This window comes from Anoplolepis gracilipes, chromosome 14 (assembly GCF_047496725.1).
Source record: "Anoplolepis gracilipes chromosome 14, ASM4749672v1, whole genome shotgun sequence".
NCBI lineage: Eukaryota > Metazoa > Arthropoda > Insecta > Hymenoptera > Formicidae > Anoplolepis > Anoplolepis gracilipes.
Window position 1 is genome coordinate 482,350 of NC_132983.1, and position 25,082 is coordinate 507,431.

Here is a 25,082-nt window from a genome sequence, read left to right on the forward strand (position 1 = left end):
CTAGGCCTCTCCAATATCCGTAACTTTCTGAAATTCGAACTTTAGTCCAGAACTTTCCGATACTAGTTACTAGTTTCCAGAAACTCCCAAACAAGGACGTTACCACACTGTAATAATTGTAAATTTCCTGGAAACCAATATGTGCCTTTTTTACAACGAAAAACGATTTATTCTTATATGGCTTATATTAAAAAGATGGTATTTATTATAGTAGTCGGAAAAATATGTATTGTAGATATATAGATAGATGAAAAATATATTATACAGCAAGAAAATTTAAAATTATAATTGCATGTAAATTCTAAATAATTATAAAATATGTTTTATAATTTTTTTTAAGTATTAATTTATAAGTATTAATTTCACAAAGAAACTATACGTCTAATTACTTTCTTGTCAACTTTGAATTACCTATAGATTGCTTTTCTATTTTACTAGTTTGCCTTAATTGCTATTTTTTTCTGTTTATAGAGGAAGAGTGGAATCCAGATGGCAAGGGTCGACAGTCCAATGATACCGGTGAGTTTCAACATGTTATAAAATTTTATTCGCAAGTACAATCTGGAATTTCTCCCCTCGAAAAGAAGTTTTTCTCTACTTTTTTACTTTATTATTACGAAATAAATCGAGGTGCGACATTTTTCTACGGTATCCCGCAAAGAATTTATATTTTATTTGTTATTATTTTCAATAAATCGATATCCCTAAAATTAGTAACTTTTTTTGTGACGCATAGATTCTTCAATTAATTCAAAATATTATTAAAGCAAGTTTATATTATCATTGTTTGTTAATTAATTTCTCTTTTATTTTATTGATTTAATTTTCAACTGACAACTAAGAAATAAAAAAATGGAATTTAAAAAAATAAAGAGATAAAAGATTCGGCCGCTTAAACCAAATAAATGACAAATTAGATAATAAGAGTATTCAATCAGCGTAAAAATGTGAGGAATTTTGTCATCGGCTGTTTCTTGTACTAAGAAAAGCTAAAGTTTGTAGCACAGGCAAACAAATATTTCCTAGTCACATTATTGTCTCACGAGATGGACTGTTTCATGAAAGGATTATCCCAATTGCATTGCCTGCAATCGCCTTTGATTCCCTCCTTCTCTCTTGCCTTTCGCCTTCTCCTTGGCCTTTAAGTAGACGCATTACGAGCTTAACTTAACCCTCGGAATTAACGAGGTCTCAGTCAGGTTTCCCGAGTTCAAGTTTCACCCTCTCCCTCCGTTTATTCTCTCAAGTGACTGCACTTTCTTCTCTGTCCCTTTCCTTCGTTTGTAACCCGTGAAATTGATATGCCGAGCCTCTCGTCTTTATCTGCGAGCCTATTCTGCTATACAAGTACAGCAGATTCAAGCACAAAGTGATCGTCTTACAAGGAAATACTCCAAGTTAGGCTGAGTATTTTTAACTTGAAGTTAAAAACACGTACAATCACGTATATACAGTAATAAAGAATATTTTTTTCTTTAAATGCCTCTAAATTATTTCACATAATTATCTCTTATCTATCTAAACATATTCTATATAATCTATTTTATTTTAATATCAATGCAAAGCGATATGATAAAATTGCAACAAGATGATAAAAAATGCCTAATAATTAGTCTTCAATTGAATATACTTTTATTCGAAAGAAATTTTCTGTTTAGAAATAATTTTGCATATACGCACACATGCATGTGCCGCCGATTACACGAATTTCTCACGATATAATTTCCATCAATCCTCGTTAAAATATATATTGCATTACGTTACACAAACAATGCACTCGATTTATCTCGACAATCTTTTATAACTTAATGCATCTTTGTTTTATTTGTTGTTTATTTATCTTTTTTTCTTAAGTAAGAAAACTTTTCTTTTTACATAGTCGATGCATCACAGTGATATCAAAATAAAAGATTGTAAAATTAATTACGATAAACATATATACGAAAGAAAAATAAATGTTATAAATCAAATTTACAATTTGATTGAAAGAGGGTAGAAATTCCGTTTTTAAAGAGATTCAAACATAGAAACAAAGGACGTGTTATTTAGAATGATACTTTATCTGAATTTTGAACCTTTACCCTTGCAATTTCTTTTTACGATCCTTGAAAATGCCACCGGGGATAATCCTCCACGGGGTAAAACTCCGCGGATAACCCATCGACGTACGGTGTTAATCTTTGCCTCCATCGGAGCCGGCGTCGCCGAGATGGCGTGCCGAGTCCGACGCCGACGCCGACGCCGACGCCGACGCCGACGCCGACGCCGACGTCGGTGTCATCGGATTAACGCATCTCTGACACTCTCGCACAGCTTGACCGTTGACCGATTCTTTTAAAAATGAATGACATTTCAGACCCTGCTGTCAGTTTCACGATATGTCGATGAGATAAAAACGTTTTTTTCTTTAAAAATATTTTTTTTAATATTTTTTCCCTTAGCCAGAAAAGCGGAGCAACCAGACATATTGTGATAAAATTTTTCTTTGTTTTTTTTTTTTTTTACCATAAATACTATTATTGTAAAATATACAATTCTTGAAATAGACAAGCAATTTCTGATTTCATAATTGGAATAATTTTTACGAAGCAACTCTCTTTAAAATATAGAGGATATGTAGAATCTATGCTAAACAATCTTACGCTTTGTAATAAAATTCTCATTATTAAAAAAAGACACAAAACTTTATCTTTAATTAATAATAATTTTAAAACGGCAAATATAACGTATTTAAAATCTACAACTATTATTGAGATACGATTAAAAATTGTTATATGCATGACTAATTCCAATTAAAACAGAACGCAACATTCGTTACCTTCTCTCTATAAAATCGATTCGACGATAATATGATAAACTCATTTTCCATAACCCCCCCCCCCCTCCCCCCCAACACGATTGGATGAACATCCAAATTCGCGTAGCGACGCCAAATGCAATTAATGCAATCGATAGAGAGTTTACTTTCTTTAACAATAGTTTAATCATTAAAGCTTCAATAACTATCTAAGAAATGTTAAAAGTGCAACGGATATTTTTAATATTGAAGGTAATAACGAGCTTAACATTTACTTTTTTCTAAAAGAAATAAAGAATTTTTATATAGACGCGATAAATATCATTAAAAAATTATTTTAAGAATTGTTTACTTTTACAAGTTTGCTATCTTTCATTGGAATAATTAATATAATACGAATTATAATAAGTCTCGTGATGGTCACTTAAAAGAAAATCACATTGTCGATCTTCTAGCCTAGTGCAAAAACGAAATGTATCCAGTGAATATTAAATTGTAGACATTTAAGTAAAAATACATAGATTTTTGAACAACATTCAATAAAATATTTGACAATGTTGACGAGATAATATATTTATGTACGGTTAGGACTTTCTCTCTCGATCCTTGCTACTTAAAAATATATTTCGGGGACAAAGGGTTGAACAGCCTTTCGGTCAAGGGCTAAACCGTCGACCGTCGATGTGAAGGACGGGAACATGCCGCTACCAAGCAGCTTATCGCCTTATCGTTTGTGCAAGCACGATGATAAAGAAGAGACCGCCATGAGCTCGCCCCTCCCACTTTCTCCCCCACTATTCGGCTTCCACAAAGCGGCGACGCGGCGCGGATTCTCCGTCAACTAATATTGATTATAAAACCGGCGGCGGCGGCGGCGGCGGCGGCAGCGACGGCTACGGCGGCGGCGGCGGCGGCGGTGGTGGTGGTGGTGGAGGTGGAGGTGGAGGTGGAGGTGGTGGTGGTGGTGGCGGCGGCGGCGATGGCGACGGTTTCTTTGCTCTCTTTTTTTTCTTTTGCCAACCGAAGCGACGGGCGGTAGTACACGCGCGCGAGACACAATACGCCCGTAGTGTGCGTCGTGGCGGCGGCGGCGGTGGCGGCGGTGACGGCGGCGAAGAGTTAGCGGAGATATGACCGGTGGTTAGATGGCGAATAAGGTGAAGTGAATAAGGGCCTCGTGAGGTCAGACATACAGCCGGAGAGTCTCCGTCTCTCTCGTCGCGTCCCGTTTTCGCGTCCGCTCCGGATATCGTGCACGGACACTCGCGTACAGAAACGTCTCCGGTCTCCGGCCTGAGGGAGGGTGCATTGACTCCGGACGCAATGTAAGTAAACGGAAGTAATATCGCGCGGTACCACGCGCGAATTCTTAAAGCGCGATCAGACATCATTTATTAACCCTTTGCTGTCTCGCCGCTGGTTTTAATCAAGTACTCCAATATATCGATTGTTTAAATATTTTTGACAAGTGAGCTTTCTTCGAACAAGAGTGGACAATGAGATATTAATTTGGATGGTTTGAGAGACGAGTAGGCCGTTGGGAATTGTACATTTCCAAATATATGGCGTGTACATGCGTAATTATGTGCTTTTCATACATCTTTTTGCGAGAATTTTGAGGTAAAAATGAATTTTTTCTTCAAATAACACGCGAATAAGGTGATATATTTCATAATTTGCAGCATAATCACTTTAATGAAAATTTAACTTTAATTTAATATGCTATATGATTATATTATACATATATTAATTAATATATTAATTATCTGCAAATATATAGCAGCTTTGTTGTAAAAAGGATTATGTAATTTTTAAAATATAATGCGTTAAATCATCTGTATACATCTTTTCAAACATTTAATATTTTATAACAAATATTAATTTGGATTGTTTATGAATGAGGCGAATGAGGAATCCTTGGGAATTATACATTTCCGAATATATGCGTATACAAAAATCATATGTTTTTCATATTTTTATATATCTTTTTACGGGAATCTTTCGGTATAATAAAAATGAATAAATTGATATTTTTCCTAATTTGCAGTATAATTACTTTAATTAAAAATAACTTGATGTAAATTAATTAGCTCTGTAAATATAGCTTTATAGCTTATTGTTATAGAAGGAATTATTTAATTTCTAAAATATAATATAAAAAAATCATCTGCATGGACCTTTTATTAAATATTTTACTATTTAATATTTTAGAACACGAATACGAAAATTTAAAATATGTATATTAGAATAATTGTTTTTACACAATTCGTTGCAAGTATTATTAGAATTTATCGATATCTTGGGAAAGTGCAGTTTTTCGAGATAAATAGACACCGTGATATCGGCATTTGAAGCGATTGAGACAAGATAGCGCATTTGATATTAATGGATGTTTAAAGTTTAAAACTTTCTACTCTTGGATACTTACTCCTTGTTGAACTCTTTTTGCTGTTGAATTCTGCTGACTTTTCTTTTCGAGAGAACTTCATGAGTAATCTGTAGAGATGGTTGTGACACCTCGTAAACCGTAGCAGGCTGTAGTTACAATTTTACGTCGACTGAAACAGAAAAATATTATTTTCACTATCGTGAAATGAAATGAAATATTAATGTATTTGAGGACAAATTTAATTTAATTATAATGCATTGAATTACATGTATTTAAAAAAAAAGAAATATAATATAAATAGTAAGAAATCAAAATGGACACAATGTTGAATGGAACACACATATATATATATATATATATATATATATATATATATATATATATATCAATAAGGTATTATTCTAAGATAAATATTTTTTCCGAATTTTAACAAATATTTTTTTAGAGATATTTTTTTAGAAAAACTGTGTCGGTGGATGGAGAAAATCTCGAGGGAAGCAAAGATTTTTCGACGCTTTACGTAACTGTCAATTTCAAACGGAATAGATAAGTTGGATATATACCGCGTGTACTCATTGTCAGATACGATACACAAATCGCTATTATCGCTTGAAGGCATGGGCGAGTCGGTAATGTTATTACGCGTTTCACACACGGGCTTTATTACTGCTTTATTACAGCAGTACCGCGTTTGCAGCAGTATTGCATTTGCGAGTTTCGCTGCCTCGTCGGATCATTGCTCCTTTTCGGTGTTAATATCTCATCGTATTTGGTTGATCGTTGACGTGCAACAAGATTAAAGCGGATAGAATCAAAGTAATAAAAGCAAGCCCGCGGCTAATTGTACTTTGGCCATTGCACGCGCCACGAAACGGTTACATCATTGGTTAATTGCACGAGAAAGGGGAGGAATCGGGGGAGGAATATACATTATACGCTGCGGTAGAGACAATCGCAGATATCATAGTATCAGTTTATTGCATCTTTGATACTCTCGAAACATCTGTCTTCTATATGTGCAACGATTCGAAAACCACCAATTACAGCTAATTAGATAAACGATGTAATAATACGGTGTAATGATACAATCAAGCAAATAACAAGGTAGACATTCGCTATACTCGAATTGTTATACATAATTCACTTTAGCCGTTTGACTTTAGATAACGGGAATATTTAGAATTAAATATAACAAGATGTACAAATAATAATAAAAAATAATAAACATTTAATTATGTCGATAAAGTTGAAAGATATCATTGTTGATCTTTCGATCATTCGACCTTAACGACCTTCGATGGCCACTCGCACAGCTGATCTCACGTCAGATCAAGAGTGATCGATCGGATCGGACAGACGCTTCCTCTTTTTTATCAGTTATAGACCGGAATGGACGATGAGCTACGAGACCGAGACGCTTCCTGCTAGTTTGGGACCACGCGCCTTCACGACGCCGACTTGGCTTCCATTCATATTCAAACGATATTTCATCAAAGACATACACACGAAGTGGATAGTTCTCGTTTGAGTGAAGTCGATTCCTCTTTTGTTGCTGTCTTCCGGCGTAAAATCGATGTGTCGATAGCAAACGCGTCTACGTTTCCGTGTAAGATATATGTATAAGATATCTCTGCGGGGAAAACTTGGCTAATAAATATCTCGTTGGCAAGGGATATATATGCGTTTTGTGTAGCAAGTGTTGAGGATATTCATGAGCGCGCGTGATACATTTTGCTTGAGAAAGAGATAGAAGGAGAGTTGGGCTTTAATAACGGTATGTCAAAATAATGTCTATAGAAATGACATAGAAACTTACATCGGCGCTCTAATATAATTAATAGCTACATATTCCCTACTGTAATCCGCTCAGAATACACGGATGTATAAATGACTAAAGTTCGCAATGTGGTTACACATTCGTATGTTTCTAACTTTGTTACGTTAGTCGTCATGCGTTGTAAAATAAATTAAATGATACGTGAATATGTCGGTTATAAAAATTCTTGCATAGAGTTTTATATATATATATAAAAGAAGAAAGATAGTAATTATTGAAAATATCGGCTTATTTTTATCATTTAGAATAGAATAGAAACTATTACAGATTGTAAAATTAAATGCTTTATTTAGTCTGCGTAAATTAAATTTGCACGCGTTTGATAGTGTTAGATATTTAAATTTATATTCATACATGATATTAGTTTATATTAAATATCGTCACACTGCACATTTCAATTATACAATGCGAAATCTCTCACAGATGAGACATTTTAGTGAAAAAAAAAACGGTTTTCCTGTAATCGAATGCGATACAAACAGATACGTTATGACAAAAATCGTCATAAACGCATCGTTTCACTTTACACGTTTCGTTATGTTTCATGTTCCGTTTGGCACATCATTGTACTCGAGAGACACGAAAAAAAAAGCTTTCCATTTTATCGTCTCTTTTTTTATTTGCGACTTTGTAACGAGTGACCATTTTTTTTTACATACAATATAGCATGAAATTTTTATAAAGTCGTTTTCGCGCGTTGCGTTGTGCGTGTATTTTTATCGATTCGCAGTATCAATGGCACATTTGATTAAATGAATATTTTATTTCAATGAAATATTTAATATTTAATCAGTTTTCGTATAAACGATAAAAATCTTGTGAAAAGTTGCAGCCGCCCTTTTTTTTTTTTTTTTACAAGTGTCGATATCAAGGAAGCACATTGTATTTGACTATTTGAAAGACAAAGAAAAAAAAGTGTCGCACAGTAAGGAGAGCCTGAAGTTTCGGTTCTGAAACTCGAAACTTTTGACGCGGACCCGTATTTTATTTTATATACATTTGCACACATGTTCGCGGATGAAACTACTTATACACACGTGTCTCTGTACAATATTTTTTTTTACCTTTTATAGCGCGAAAACGTTTTTTTCAAAGTTACAGTCTCAAATACAAGAGCACACATACGTATTATATAAACTTTTTGCTTTTTGTTTCCAGCAATTAAATTATTTAAAGCGAAAAATATTTATAAAAATCTTGACATTTGAAAACTTTGTTAACGAATGATTCGCATAATGTTGAAAGTACAATTACTATTTTTTCAAGCATAAACGCGTCATGTACATACGATATTTAATTTCTATTACTCTATTATTATCCTCACATAAATTTCATACAATGTTTATTAATTTATGAGATTTAAATCCCTCGTAAATAATAAAAATACGAGAAGCAATTAGAAGAAATTAGAGCTCCGCACTAGCGGACCTATTCCCGTTATAAAAATTAAATAAAGCTACAAGTCTTACAACGCATGCATTAAAAAGTTACGTTAATATCGACCCCCCTACAGATCTTTCTTCAAAAGAATCTCTGGAAATTTGATTGCTTCTAACCAACATAAAAAATAGGAAATATCGCAGACCTGAAGAGTTAAAAGAATTGATGAAGATGTCGAAAAACAAATACAGAGTTAGGTGAACCGCGTCTATATAAAATACGGAATACGGCGAAAAACCTTCGAGTCGAAGCTCACCGGCTAAATCCGCCGGCACGATACTATCTCGCAAACAGGCGAGTCGATAACACACGTATACATACGTGTGTCTGTGTGCAAGCGCACGTGCAAACGATGGTCTCTCCCTGCAACCCGCAAGCCGTTTTATATATACGCACGCAGTCCAAAAGTGATATAGATTTTTTTCGCTCTGCACGCACTCGATGGCGGGCAGAGTGGCGCCCATACAAACATGTAACACGCACGAACGCATATACGCATATACGCATACGCCGTGTGCGTCGAGCTGATGGTATTCGCATAATCGATACGGAAGAGGTAGAATTAAGGGAATAACGAATGCACCGTCCCTATATACTATGTAGATTCGCGCCACGCTTTCGCCTTCCTAAAGATTCTCTCCCCATTTACCATCTCCCTCGATTTTCCAACTTCTCTCCATTTCCCCTTTTCTGCATCAAAGCATCCTGATTTTCCATCGCAATTATCCAAACGTTGTAGGAATAGAAAATGATATCAATAGTTTTTAAAGCAAAATGAAAATCTAAATAATTATAATTTTCGAGAGAGGAAATTTTTAATAAATTTTATCGTAATTGACATTACAAATTAGATGTATTCCGATTGTCGAGACAGTGCAATTATGTTGAGAATAGAGAGAAAGGAGGACTTGTTTGTGCGCAAGTCCATCTGCTCATTTTACTGATGAATTACCGACTCAATTTCGAACAATTAAAGAGAATTAACGCGCGCCACGCTTTTAACTCTTTCGTTCGATGAACTTGCGCTTGAAGAAGCCGTATAATTTCAGAGTGCAAGTCTTTCGCGACGCAACAGCGCATGAAAATGTTCAGCGCTTGTTCATCGAGCACGCAAGGTCATGCACTTTCATTGATTTATGCGAAACGTCTAACTTATATAAAATAAATTTTCATCCAGTAATTTTTCGTTAAAAATAACTGATATGTTATAAAAAATGCAGGTGCAATAATTTTCCGTTAAAAGGTGATACTTGATGAGGTATATATAGGCTTTTTGTGCACGAAAATTGTGGACATAAATATGCGAAGAAAATATCTAAAATTATTTGTAATAAATATATTAAAATAAAATTAAAATAAGATAATAAAAGTGAAGTATTTATTAATTCTAAATAAAGACATTTTTAAATGGAGAACGTCATTTAAAATTATGACGTTTCTGCGAAAAGTTCGATTAAATTTCAAATATTTGCTAAAACTGTTAATCTGGATCATAATTGTTCTTTAATTCGCGGAAATGCATCAAGACTTATATTGCCAAAAATATGGTGAAGTTGTAAGAAATTAAGTTAAAACAGACAGCTTACAATTAGTCAGTGTAAGAGGAGAACACGATTGTACTGCGGAAGAGAGTCACAATTTCTGAATGAATTATTACTAAATGCCTAACTTGAGGTATTTTCAGCCAATCGATGATTACACGTCGAGACACATTATATACTAGACATTGAGTTCATCGACCTTACTCCAACAAAACCATAAATCTTTCTCGAAGTAGATTTGTTTGCAGCGAATTACGCAATAAATATTTTTAATGCCATTTCTCATGTTTCTCATTAATAGTTATGTTAAATTTCTTTGTTATTTTTATTCATTTTATTATGCAAAGAGCAGAAATATTTTTATTGCTTCAAACAATATTTACAAATATATAAAAATGTCAATTTCAATGATTATCTGGTTTGTTGTCTGACGGTTGCAATGCTAAAAATAATTGGTAGCATTTTATTATTTTTTTTATTTACTTTTTTAATTAAAACGAGTAATTTAAAAAAATATTATTTTTGAAAATAAATAAATAATTTTTAATTATGCATGAGAAAGAGATTGAATTCACAATTATTTTCTTTATATTATATATTAGTTGCATCATTGTCATTTTATATATGTACGAGTATTAAAAATCTATATTTGGAAGTGCATTCTATTCACGTATATCTGTTTTTCAATATATTCCCTTTCTATTTTAAATAATACATTCAGCGTTATATAATAACTTGGAGATGGAAAACCACAATAAAATCTAAAAAAACTTTAAAACACCTTTCGTGATTGGAATATTCTATGAGAGAAAAAGCGACGCTTATGTTATTTCAAATTTTTTTATATTATGCTTTACGTACCAAGACATTCAATTCAAATTTAAACATAACTCAAGAGAGCATAAAAGAATACAGTTAGTGTCGAATGTATGGCTTCCAACATCTTTCTAACAAGCATTTTTGCATTTTTTTTTCTTTTGTTATCATCATTACACTCTCAATACGTCTTGCTTGAAGGAGAGAAAGAAGAAAGAGCGGGGTGCGAGCATTTATATTCTCAATACTTTCGAGATATTCGAATGTTGAGTCTCGAAACGAGGGAGAGGGAGAGGGAGAGGGAGAGGGAGAGAGAGAGAGATGCAATACAGAAGCGTATTTTTGGCCGACGATAATCGATAAACGCGCCCTGCTCGAGAGTCACAGAAATGCTATTGTCCCATCGTGTCAGTAATTTCGCTTCAGCTGAATGACAGACGATACCTTTCCGCCGGAATGTCGACAAAAGGATGCGAATATATCCGCAGGATTTATGAACATTTCGATCTCGCAAGCAAAAAGTATCGTGTGTTGACAAACTAAAGTAGTGCACACACTCTGTGTGAATGATACATGTCGGACAAATGGGTTAGACTTTATTTATACACAAAAGAGAGGGATCAAGAAGGAAAAAAAATTTAATTAAATTTTAAACTCTTCAATCTATAGTTTTAGGCTTTATGCTTTTTAATTATATATTTTTTACATTCTGTACTCTGGAAAAAATGAGATAATTATTGACTATGTTTCTCTCAACCTTTTTTTTTTCTTTTTAATTATTACTTTGGCGTCTAAGAAATCTAAATAAAAAATATAGGAAAAGTCACCAAAATATTTACTCAATTTTTAAAAAACTCAAAGATTAAAAAATTACTGTTATTGTACTTTTATTATATTGCAGAATAATTCTTAGGTATGCAATAGATAACAGTGAGGAAAAATCTAATTTTATATATATTAAAGTATATAATTCTTCTTTATAAAATTATTTTAATAATTTTTGATAATTCTTATGTTGCAAACAAAAATTATTCCAAAATCACCAAGGTTGAAAAATATCATTTTTAATAATATTATTATATAATGTTAATAGTGTAACAAATATGTATATTACAATTTTGATGGTATACCAAAAATATTGTGAATTAATGTATAGGTAAATAGAGAATGTTATTGGTCAAAATTCTATTTTGGCGGAAAAAGCACTGTATATACATATATTTTGTATTTTACGTAGTTCACTCGTGATGTCACACAGTTCATAAATATGATAAATAAAATATATAAACATCATACACAAATATATAATATATTTATGTGTTATAGCTTGTCGCGTCGGTTTGCATATTTAAATTCATAAAATACAATACACAATATCCGCATTATAATCAGCTTTTATGACATAAATTTAGGTATATATTTAAGTAATAAAAATAAATATTGTATATCTTTAGTATCTAAAATTGGCAATTTTTTTTCTCTCTTTTTAGAGCATGTGCGTATGTGAGCGGTAATCTTATTCAGAAACTAGAATGCTGTGCATTTTATTGACGTGCAATTGTTAATGCTATAAGCGATGTAAAAGTACTAAAAATATGATGTATTGAAACTTTCGCGAACGTTTATATCCTATTGTCTTTAAAGTAGCTGAAATCATTTTACGTTTCGTGTTCCGGGTGTGACGAAAACGGATTACAAAACTATTATATATTCTTTTGCACGCCCTCGAGCGGGAGAAAACTCCGGTTCCTAAATCGATTTTATCACACCATCGCTTCCATTACTTCCGAACGAAATTGCAAGTTAGATTAGATGGAAACATACAGGGACGATGCTTCGCATATTTTGACATGAGTCACGACTCGTTAGCTTGTTATATACGATGTTTGGTAATTTCATACATCTGCCGATATTTCACTTTTTAGAATAAAATTGAATAGGTATTTCGATAAATATTTTAGTCTACAAGAAAAATAATAAATGAGAATGTAAATAAAAAATAAGTAATATAAATAAAGAATAAATTTCGACAAGCTATTAAATTAATATCATTCGCGTATTACTGTGTACGAACATATATAAAAATTAATATAATAGTTTTCCTCATGACGGATGACATCGAATACGACTGTCATCGTAGCCATCACTGCTTTTGAATATCGAATATCGATGAACCGGTGTGCCAAGAATCACCCGAATATCATATATCAAATTATTCTACACGTGTTTGCGTCATATCACATATGGCGAAGACATACTCATCATTATCAAAATGATATTTCGTATCATTATACTACGTGTCATTATTACATGTCGAGATGCACGCACAAATATTGTATATGTAATTTTCGATTATACATATATGTATATTCTCTTTTTCATTCTTTTATATTTCATAGAATTTTTCATTCGTTGTAAAAATCTAATGAAAAAATATAAATGGATCTTTTATTAATCTACTAAAGAAATTATCTTTAAAAAGAATAATAATGATTGTTATTATTAATTTATTTTTCATTTTTTCATTTTATATCTCAAGTTTTTTTTTCTCGACGACACATCATCATCAATTTTCATCGACGACAGCCTTTTACAAGCTTCGCGATCTTGTTTTCTTGTTTTCGTCAGCAAGATTAATACGTGACGTCTGCACCCATATGGTCACGATTTTATTTTTTCTACAACGACTCATTGTCATTATTAGAGCCTCTTTTTGCTTTCATCTCTGCCTTCTCTTTCTATTCTAGAGATTTCATTTCCGATATCGCTCGTGACTCGTTTCGTTTTTCATAGACTTCTCTCTGTTCATGGTCACGTTTTCGCAGGAACGAGCAGCGTACTCGCGATGCGCAATTCAACAGAGTTAAAATCCGATGACGACCGCCGTTATACAGATTATCGACCCACGGAATCTTCTCGTGTCCGGCTACGGAATTCATCTCTATTACGTTTTGCCGACACAAAAATGCATCGACCATTCTCTATCGATGCAATCTCTAATTGGTTGCTTCAACCGCGCAATGAAGTTTCTAGATTGATTTATAAAACTGGTTTCACCAAAGTCCATTAATGTTGATTAATCAAATCTTCTTTTGTTCGCCTATATAAATTTTTGAATAATAAAACATTATCAAATTAACAAGTTAATACTTGATTGTAAATTATTTAACAATATTTATTTCTAAATTTATGTATTAACATATGTATGTATAATTAATATAACTGTTATTTTTTAATAGCGTGTTATTTATTCTTCTTTCATAACTTTATTGTTAACTGCAACATCATTAAAAATTGTTTTCAATTTATCAAACGAGAATTATATTTTCTCATTTCACATTTACATAATCAAATTACATAATAAAATATATACATATATCTAAATCATTTTAATTGATTCCCCGTCTTTTCATAGACTAGAGTTAGTGCTATAACGTATGAAAGTGGGAATTAATTAAAATGGTTTAGATGATTAAAGTTCATTGACATTAGCGAAACCGGATCAATTAGGAGCCATTTATCAGCTAGTTAACGACGAATCCCTAATCATTTGATTGAAGTGTGTGAAATCTTAACTAGCCTTTAAGCGGCGGCTATTTAAGCGCGCATCGTAACCACGTATATGAACGAATATAAAAATAACAAGCGTAATTAAAAGATTTTGTTAGTCTCGTTAAGCGCGATATTTTTCTACGCGGGAATGGCAAACGCCTCGCTTTTCTCGCAAAACGTAGCAAACGCACGTTTCTCGTCGTGCGAGGTATTATGCAAAAATACAGAGCAACAGATGGTAAACGGAGGTCAGGGAACTAAAAATGCTTCACGTGACATTAGCTGAGGTAAGCCGGTTCGTCACGGCAATTGAAATCGATCGCCTTTCGCCGAAGCACATGCATAATGCAGTCTTAATCATATAGTACTGCGGTAAGCGGTCATCCAGGAATGCGCATCGATGTTTGTCGCCCCCTCCTTCGTTAGGCCACATCAGAATGTCGTAATTGATACGATTCGTAATCCTAACTTATGGTCCGGCCCCTTATTAAGCGTCTGTATTGCGACGATTCTTAATGTCAGCGAATTCCAAACCGAGAGTGATGTCTTTTTTTCTGCACTTATATTCACTTATGTTAATTAAATGAACTCTTTAATAGCGTCTTATTTACGCGAAAAATAAATCTTTCTTTTTTTTTCAAAATCACACACACACACACACACACACACACACACACACACATTATCAAGATATGAAAATATTATATGCATAAAAAATTCCAAGTATATTTATTATATCGATAATGTAAGATTGAATATTCACTTGGGAAAATTATTTATCGTAGAATTAATTTCTTGATTTACACAATCATTTGATTTACTGCAAATATAGCGCGATAAAATTTAACAAAGTATAAAGTTTACATCACACTCGCTTCAATTATCGCTCCCAGCTGTGTATTTTCTCCATTGGTATATCGATTTGATCTATTTTCGCGCTCCGGGCACGCAGCAGATAGAAACGAGGTCGTAGAACCCAAGTATCTCGTCGGCAGTGTAGCTATCGTCGTCACGATAAGCTCAAGATTCTATCTTATCTTATGATTTACATTAATTATAACGACCGTATATAAACTATGTATATTCTATCGAAATATTTCACGATTCATAGATGCTCTTATAAAGAAAAAAAATTTATATTTATCCAACATGATGATTTCATTCATAATTTAAAAGAACAGTGCTATTTCTTAAAGCAGTGATACGGTCACTTGTGTTAATAGAAGATAACTGTAATCTATCAATAATTAATTCATATCTAATTATTAGAACGGATGTCAAACCTAACCGCTGGATTAAAACGTTTTAAAATACAGATTTTTATCATTTTTAAGAATATATATCATGTAGAATAGCTTGAGGCAAAAAAGAGTCTTCTTTAACAAATTTAATCATAATCATAATTTTAACTTAAAAAAATGTAAAAGATTATCTTCAAATTTTTTAAATACACGTTATATATCCCATTTATTTTACAGTTAAATTAATGAAACTTATTTCCTCCAATTTTTCCGAAACTACTTGTTCTAAAAGAATCAAGTAATAATGTAAAACTTTGCCATTGGCGAGTGAATTATTATACAATGTTTTTCCTCGAATACTTACAACGGGAAGGCATGTTTCGGCTAAAATACACAGAGATAACATAACTGAAGCGATTTACAACAGTATTAGCATATCGCAGCTATATTTGCGATAACTTTACAAATCGATCGTTTTTACAGCCGCGCATGAAACAATCTCCGTCACATCTTCGAGCCAATGGCGTAATAAACTTTTATTGGTTCTCATTAAAGGCATTTGATTTCCCATCGCCTCATCTTGCCTTCCAGTTATCCAGATGTGTGCGAGAAACACAAATAGACGTTGAATAATTCCAAAGTAACCACGATCAATGATTAAAAAAAAAAAAAAAATATGAAAGCTTAAGTCGCTCAATTAAAATTATTCCTACTTTGCACTTATTTTTAACTTTTATTCGAAACATTAGTTATCTTACTGTGCTCCGTATTATTATGGTATATACACGTTCGAGAGAGGATAGCGTTGATAGAGAAAGGCAGCTAAACAGGTATGATGCCCATTGTACATATATATATATATATATATATACGTACATAGAAAATCTTATCTGCGCCATGGATTATCGAATTTCCGAGCGTTAGATTAGATTTCTCGACTATCGCGCACGCTCGGCTACGCCGGTTTCTGAATATAAACGCGTACAAAGATACCGTCATCGTCGCCAGTATTCTTCGCGGTATATTATATAGCACCTTCGACATGTGTAGGTACATAGAGCTTATACGTATACAGTGTATATAGAATGACGCGAGTGCATGCAATTTGATAGAGATTTATTAAATTATCTATATAATTTTAAAAAATGGAGTATAAATTTAAAATAAAGGAATTTCAATAAGAGATTTCAATGATTGATTCTTTAACAGATGTGAAAGAAACTTTTCCATAATGAAAATGTCAAGATAGGTCAGTTCTTCATATATAGCAGTCTTTCAATTTTCAACATTACATATCTGTGCGATTAAATTTAAATACTATTGTATTATAATTTACAGTAAATGAAACGAAGATTCAAATTAATGGTGTTAATAAAAGTAGCTTCTACTGTGATGTGATTATATTTTAATAAAACAATTAAAATTTTAATTCAGTTTTACTTAAGTAAGTATTCTCTATTTTAAAATTTCTATTTTAACATTTTTTAAATTATTATTAATCTATTTTTTTTTTCTTTCTCTCTCTCTCTCTTTCGTACAAAATATATAATATACGATAGCAATTATTATTGCAATTTATTCCAAGTAAGGTAAAAATTCAGGTTCTGCTATTAGTCTACTTATTGCAAGTGATCAGTTTAAATCTATATAAAATAATTAAATATGTCAATCAAGTATTGATATAATCATTGAAAAAATTACATTTTGCAAGATATTCACAATTTGAAAATATTCACAGAATTTCAGATGTCAATATAAATTCACTTATTTCGATAAATCTACACACATAAATTATTCTTCGTAATTTTTCGCATGTCTTCACTTTCCATGGTTTTTCTCGGCAATTTTCCGCGCTCCTTGAATAATAATTTTTCGCAGTTTACGAAAGAGGGGATTCTATTTGAATCCTCGTTTTAGAAGGACGTCGATCAGAATGACGGATAACATTTTAATAAGCACTGATACCGAGAACACGTGTGCCGGATAATATTACATCGTTAAACACAAACTGACAAAATATGAGACAGGCAAAATGGAATATTTTATTGATTAGACTTGCCAACATGTTTTTTGCAATTTGTTGAAATAAAACAAATATGTATTTATAGTAATTATAATTATAAATATGTAAATATTATTATATTTTATGACGGTAACCTTATCGAGGTGATTTTTTTTTGGTCTCGACGATAATCGTCTTATATTATTATGAAATTGTATGTTTTGCGTTTTCGTGTATTACGTGTTTGTTGAAAATTTCAAAGCAGTTTGCTAGAGTTTAGACTATAGTTTACTCACGTTGCCAATTACAAGTGTCGTACCATAGCGCGTAAACTCCTTTATTGTGGAAACTTGTGCGGTTTGTTGCAAAGTACGTACGTAACCCTCTCCACTCCTTCCCCTCCCCCCTCTCTCTCTTTCTCTTGATATTACTTGCAGCTAATTTTCACACGCGTACAACTTACTATTTACCAAGTTTAGCGATCAATGAGAGACTTTACTACCGTCTTACATTTTACTGTATTGTAACACTGAAGGATTTAAAATATTTTACGCAGCGAACAATGACACAAATTTCTATGTTACAAAATTCTTGTTACTTTCTATGATTAAATAAAAGTAAAATTTTAACCCCGTTGTGTGATTGACATAATTTATAATATCTTTATATCGATGATTGTATAATAATAATAATAATATAATATATTTCAATGTTCGCGAATTTAATTATAAAATGTAAACTCGTCTCGAATCTAAGCTTTTACACTCCCCGAATTCTCTTATTGTTAGTCTCGTAATCACAAAGAATGTTGACGCATACAAATACAGCACCGGCCAAAAATATATCACCTTTAGTATTTTTGAGTATAATTTTATTCAAAGTGCATGGATATTTATAATATCATAATATATGTTTTGATAGTAAATACAACTTACTAAATAAAATATTTTTCATAAAATAATATAAAAAATTAATTTTGTAAGTAAATTAAATTAAATTTATGCTCAGAAATCCTAAAGGTGATATATATTTTTGGCCGGTACTGTATATACATAATCAACGTATGAGCGCACATTTGCTGAGCTTCGAATTCGTCATTTATCGGGTGAAATGACACGTGACGGAAACTCGGGTCGTTGGAAATCTTAGCCTTAGCTCATTGTCAGAGAAAGAGTGAACTTTGACGTTTGCTCTATTTTTCAGAGATCTTTCAGCAGCAGAATATCGTTCATACATCATCGTGTTAAAATGTCGTAAAATCACCTAACCAACGTTCGTCTTTTCAAGAATCCGCGTGAATCGAGCACCGGTGCGATATAATGCTTTACGACATACATTTGTCAGATAGCAATTTGACGTTTGCGCGGAACGGCCATTTCGGCGCAACACCGAAATGTGTGACGTTTGGCCACCCACGCGAGGTATGGCGCCGCCATGACGCATCTAGTTCCGTCGGAATTCGAATCTCGTCATTAATTGGACGACGGCTCTCTCGGTTCGCCATTCTGACCCATTTTCTCCGAAGCTTCCCGTCCAGATTCCGCTGCCGAACTCAAACTTTCCGCATCGTTAAACCCCACGTGGCTATTCGCAGTGATTGATTGTGACCCGGAGAAGTACGTTCGTTTTGAGAGGGAACGGCCGTCAGTATTCATCAGCGAGTTTGTGTTTCATTAAGTCGGCAGCAACGCGGGTAAACAAGGTTGAACGTCAGACGCTTTTGTAATCCGGAAGTCAACCTATCTTGTATGCGCACGTATGTTCTGCTTACTCGAAAACAATTGTGCCCGTGACAATGACCTACGCAATTATGCGAGTTCAACGTATCTCCTTATATTATATATGTATACATATATGTATATATTTAGTAATAATTTTGTATCTTTTGCATAGATGCATCTTATGAGGAATAAATATATTATTTGTTGAAAACTTTTTTCATATATATATGTACAGTAGGATTGTTAATTTCTCTCTCTCTCGATGCGTTGTGTCTTCCTCAAAAACAATCTACACGTGTAAATAAATAAATAAATAAATTTACAATCTCAAATATAAAAAGTAAAAAGCACACATATAGGTATATCGAACAAAGGAAAAATAAATATTGAATTTTCGAGCGCGAGTTAGAGATATGTCCTATCTGTCTATCTCGAATTCCTGACTATTTCGTAATCGCAAATATTATTACTTTAACGCAACCTTGCTCTTTCCCGTTTTCTTACTGCGATGAGAGATAAGTAAGAACACGCCCTGCAATGTATGTGCACGCACGTGTCACTATTTCCGGCCACTTCCGCGAACGCGTTATTCTCGGTTACATAGGCTTTGTCGCGGCTACTTTCTGCCAAATAGGTCGGCAGGCTATTTACCTCGATTCTTCATCGGTGACGAGAATTTATTAATAGGTATCGCGAACCGTGCCTTTCCTCCTGCAAAATTTGCTCTTGTTTTTTTTATCATCTTTCCTTTATGGGTGAGTTTATAAAAGAGAAATATTTGGCAGCATCTAATAAAAATGTTAGCAAATAATATTTTATGACAAATTATAATAAATTCAACAAAAAGTTATTTTTCAAGTTTAGGAAAAAGAATAATCATCATGCCTCACTTTTTAATTTTAGAATTTCTAGAATTACAATTGCGGCCTCAAAAATGCTCTATCATATCACATTTTTCAAAAATTTGACACTAAAGCTTTCAAAATTATTTGTTAATATTATTTTTTATCATGTTACAGTATATGTAATAGAGAAAGTTTGAACAGTTTAATTCCAAAAAAATGTTCTTTCTCTTTTTTTTAAAAAAATAAATATATTGTCGAATCATTTAATCTGCAAAAAAAACTTGTATTTTAAAGATAAAAAAATTGATAAGATTAATCATAAAAATTATAAAAAAAAAATTCTCTCTTTTTGTCTTCTTTTGTTGATCTGTGTCATCATCGATAAATATAATTTGTGACAAATTTTATATTTGAAATTTTAGGATAATTTTGAAAAACAATGTTACTAAAATATTTAGTGTTTATATATATATATATATATATATATATATATATATATATATATATACACATATAGCGTTCTATTAAATTTTAGTTAATCAAAAGTTTTCAACAACTAATATATTTATTCCTCATAAGATGCATCTATGCATCTATGCATCTATGCAAATCGCAAAAGATACAAAATTAGAAAGTACGAAATATTTAATTATCTAGATCGCTCGAACGTTGATAACGAGATATCGGCAACTAAAAACATTTCTGGTGGATTTCAGGTGGATCTGTCAGAGGGGAGATTGAACCCGGTTCGAACGAGCTCACACCTGGCAGACGGACAGGCAGTGGTGGCGGTGGCGGCAGCGTCGGCGGCGGTGGCGTCTTGGGGGTCGGTATCGGCGGTGGCGGGGGCGGCTCCGGAAGCCGGAGTTCCTCCGGCGGTGGTGGTCGCTCGAGGGACGAGCCTAGAAGGCACACCCTCGGCGGCGATCATCAACCGTCCCTTCATCATCAGCAATTTAACGCGGCGCAGCAGCTGCACCCCCTACACCCACATCATTTACCGCCACCACACGGCCAATACGGCACCCCGTCATCGCGGCACACCACCATGGATCTCGAGGTGAATCTTTGCTCGCGCAACATGTAAATACACATATATTTCATTGTTTGCGATGATCTTTCGTATGATCTCGGTTTGTTTCCTTCTCCCTTCATCGACATTTATTCTATGAATCTCGATGTAGAATCTCGATCAATTTGTGACATAATTCCATATTACGTAACCATATTAATTATTTTCACTGATTCAGGTGATGAGTAATCAATTAATTATACTTGATGGATAATGTTAAAAATAATGAAATAAAAAATAATAATTAAATAGAAATTAATTATCATTTAACTAATCTTAGAGAAATAATTCTTTTCATTACTATTGATTCAACTTATTACATTAACATATTATATTAAGTAATATATGTATATTATGCAAGCATAGTCATTAATAGTTTGTTACACAATTTCAAGTGCAATTATATATATATATATATATATATATATGTATAATATTCTTGGTTTTTTTTCTACACAATATTTTCCACAGTTGCATCTTTAATAGCCTGAATTAGTGTCATTTCTATTTAATTAAAAGTATCGAGATTCTACCATATCTCCTAAACTGTGACAACCAGAGTCCAAATATTTAACTTCCTTTTTCTTCAATTGTGGTATGTATATTTCATTTTGCGTGGTTTCTATACTAAAATTTTCACTTTCTGTTTCCATATTTTGGAAAATTTTACCTTTCTACATAGTTATCATATTTATACTTGGTCATTAAAAATTGTCATCTTGTACAATTCACATCTACATAGATTATTTATTATTATGACGTCAAGTAATATTAGTTGTATATTTTGTGCAGTTTAATTTAATTTTGTTACAATATGTTAAAAGAAAAAACTAGAAATGGACATTTTATTGCCATGTCCATTTCCCTCTCATATTTCCAACAATTTAAATGATAAATGATACTAGAGAAAAATGTTATCAATGACACTTCAAAATTTGCCTGCTTTTTCCAACGTGGTATTGTAACTTAAAATATGCAACCGAGTATGCTAAAATAATTAAAAATATTATTTTTAGAACAAACATTTTCACAACCGGGCCAAATTAAAATTCAGTTTATTTCATCTTTTGTGAAATAAAATTATATTACCCAAATTTATTATTAAGTAAATAAAATTCGTGTTATATACTTCTGTATTATATAACTTTAATTATTTTGATATCCAAATACGAGCTCTCGTCAATCAAGACAATGGAAAATATTCTGTTCAAAACAATATTTAGGTCTATACATGGTGACGCGAAGAACAAAAAAGAAAACTATTTTCGCATTAAAGAAAGACGGGTATGGAGAAACGTATATTTTTATTTCAAAAATATTAAATTCAAAAAATCACATCGGTTGTAGTCGATCGTAGCAAGGGCCACTATTTAATTTAACGTAAATGTCTATATGTAATTGTTTATTCTTCGTTTTAAATTCTTTCCTCTCATGAATTTTTCCTTTTTTTCTGTCAAAGAAAAATATTACATGTACGTCGTTTAACTAAAAACTACTCGTCTTATGAGTCATACTTATTTGTACCTCTCAAGCATAAACTAAAAAATGTACTAATTAATATAATTTTAACTGAAATTTACATAATTGATGAGAATCTTACATATATCTTACATATATATGTATGTATTCAGCATACTAAAAATATTTTTGCGTATAAATATAAAGTCATAAATGACATTATGTTATCAATGATGAAACAACACACTATATATAACGATTATGAATATAAAACATAATATATATATATATACAATATTAGTTATTACAAAGATTTCACGAGACTCGTCATGTATCACGATATTGTTAAATTTAATATAATAGATAAAAAATTACCGTGTCCATTTGCGTATCGCAACATTCTCGTATTAATTATCAGAGAATATTGTTAATGAAATATAATCCGTACATGTAATATGCGACAATATTACATATCGTGTTATTAATATTTAACATATAAAATTTGATTTTGCAAACAAATTCACAAATTTGAAAAAAAGCGCTCGTCCAGGCTATTATATGAAGAAACTATTTTGGCCAGCTATCATTTGCACGATCAACTTTTTTTAAATTTTCTGAACTCATCGCGCTTCTGTTAAAGATAGATGCGATGGACACAACATTATTGAAATACTCGCAGCTTTAACATATATTGCGCGGTCAAGGACCGACGCTAACGAGGGAAAGGGGCGGTTAATTAATTATCATCCACCTGCAACGTCCTCGTTTCTTGCGCTCATTTCCGATAATTGAAGGGTTGCCGACATACCGAACCTAAACGCAATTTATATAGTTGTTTCCTCTTGATGTTGCAGATTTTGATTCATTTTTTTTAGCATTTTAATTACCTGGATATTTAAACTTTTAACGATAATTAAAAGCTGAGGATAATTATGTAAACTTTACATATATCATCAAATGTCTGAATATTAATAGTCATTATCTATTTTAAATAATATTATATTTTATCTCATTTTTTTGTGCAAGTGAAATTTAAGAAAAAAAAAATAAATTAAAAAATATCTGTAATATTTAAAATATACTTATATTTTGTTTAAATAAAATTATCATCATCTAATGTTTCTTTAAATGTAGATATTTATTAATTTTTTTATTAAAATTTACTCGTTAAAATACATTTATAATTGTTATAGTTTGTTATTTCATTATCGATAGCATAATATTATTTATGACTTTATATCAACATGTAAAAATATTTTTTAATATACTGTTAATCCATATAAATTAAGCATCAAACTTGGGAAATTTATTTTATTGTTAGTTCAAATACTATATCAAAACGGTGAGTTTTTTTCGCACAAGTAAATTTTGAACTTTTGCTATTTATTTTAACCGTAGATATATTATCCCTCGAGTGTAATTATTTGTATTATTTTCGAGCAGTATTAATTGCAATTGCCTATTTATATAGAATATCATTAAACTTTGCGCTCGAAAGATCTAAAAATTATAGGACTCGTATCAGATGAATGTCATACGATCGATTACCTCTCGGCACGCGGTTATTGAGCATTCTCAGGCTTCTCTCCGTGGTTTGTAGGAGATAATCGAATTGAACGCGCAGGTGGTGCACATTCGAGATGGTTTATGCGAGCGTTCGTCAGTTCTGCTCTATTAAAGTTCATTTTATTGCGATGCGACGCGAAAAATAGAATTGCATTTTGGATCACAAAATTATCGCACGAAATGATTAAAGAAAATGTTTTAATATTTAAATTATTTTGTAGAATAAATCACAAGAAAATAAATCAAAAAGATTAAGATACCAAGAATATCATGTTTCATAAATCTATATCTATACTTGTGAAGTATATATAAAAAACATAAAACACAGCGAAATTAACTCATCAATTAGCTATTTTATATATATATGTATATCAACTAAAATTAATTATATATTAAATATTACACTAAATTATGTATATCATATTAAAATGTATTTTAACAAATGTTTTCACTAAGAAGAAAAACTACAACAGATAATATTTTCTTCTTAATATCAGTACATATAATATAATTCAGAAGAATCGTGAATTTTTTTGAAAGGAGAAATGTTATAAATTATATTATTTATAAGATATTTTTAAACACCGTGTATACAATGTGCATTTATATGTTGAAAATGCGCGAGCACGTTAAAAAGCCAGTGATCATGTTCGTAACAAAAGCAGGCAAGCTTTTACCTTTTCTACAATATATGTATATATGTATATATATGTACATATTATGTTTCTATCCTTATCTCTCTTTATTTCGACGCGCACGTGTCACGCGCCCACAACACATGACCCTACTATCGTATACTACATGT

At 32.1% G+C, this 25,082-nt stretch overlaps 1 protein-coding gene and 1 long non-coding RNA gene across 29 annotated transcripts in view; one reads left to right on the forward strand and one right to left on the reverse strand.

The window, feature by feature from the left end:
• LOC140673222 (uncharacterized) overlaps positions 1 to 25,082 on the forward strand; it is a 199,054-nt gene that overhangs the window by 87,315 nt on the left and 86,657 nt on the right. For all 27 annotated transcript variants that reach the window (XM_072905984.1, XM_072905986.1, XM_072906006.1 and 24 more), the window contains exons 3-4: positions 472 to 519; positions 20,898 to 21,241. In XM_072905984.1, the coding sequence (XP_072762085.1) occupies positions 472 to 519; positions 20,898 to 21,241 (392 nt within the window). The remainder of the gene's footprint in view (positions 1 to 471; positions 520 to 20,897; positions 21,242 to 25,082) is intronic.
• The window catches only part of LOC140673235 (uncharacterized), a 109,460-nt gene that overhangs the window by 82,952 nt on the left and 1,426 nt on the right, over positions 1 to 25,082 (reverse strand). For both annotated transcript variants that reach the window (XR_012048026.1, XR_012048025.1), the window contains one exon: positions 5,226 to 5,355. This is a non-coding gene — a long non-coding RNA (uncharacterized lncRNA). The remainder of the gene's footprint in view (positions 1 to 5,225; positions 5,356 to 25,082) is intronic.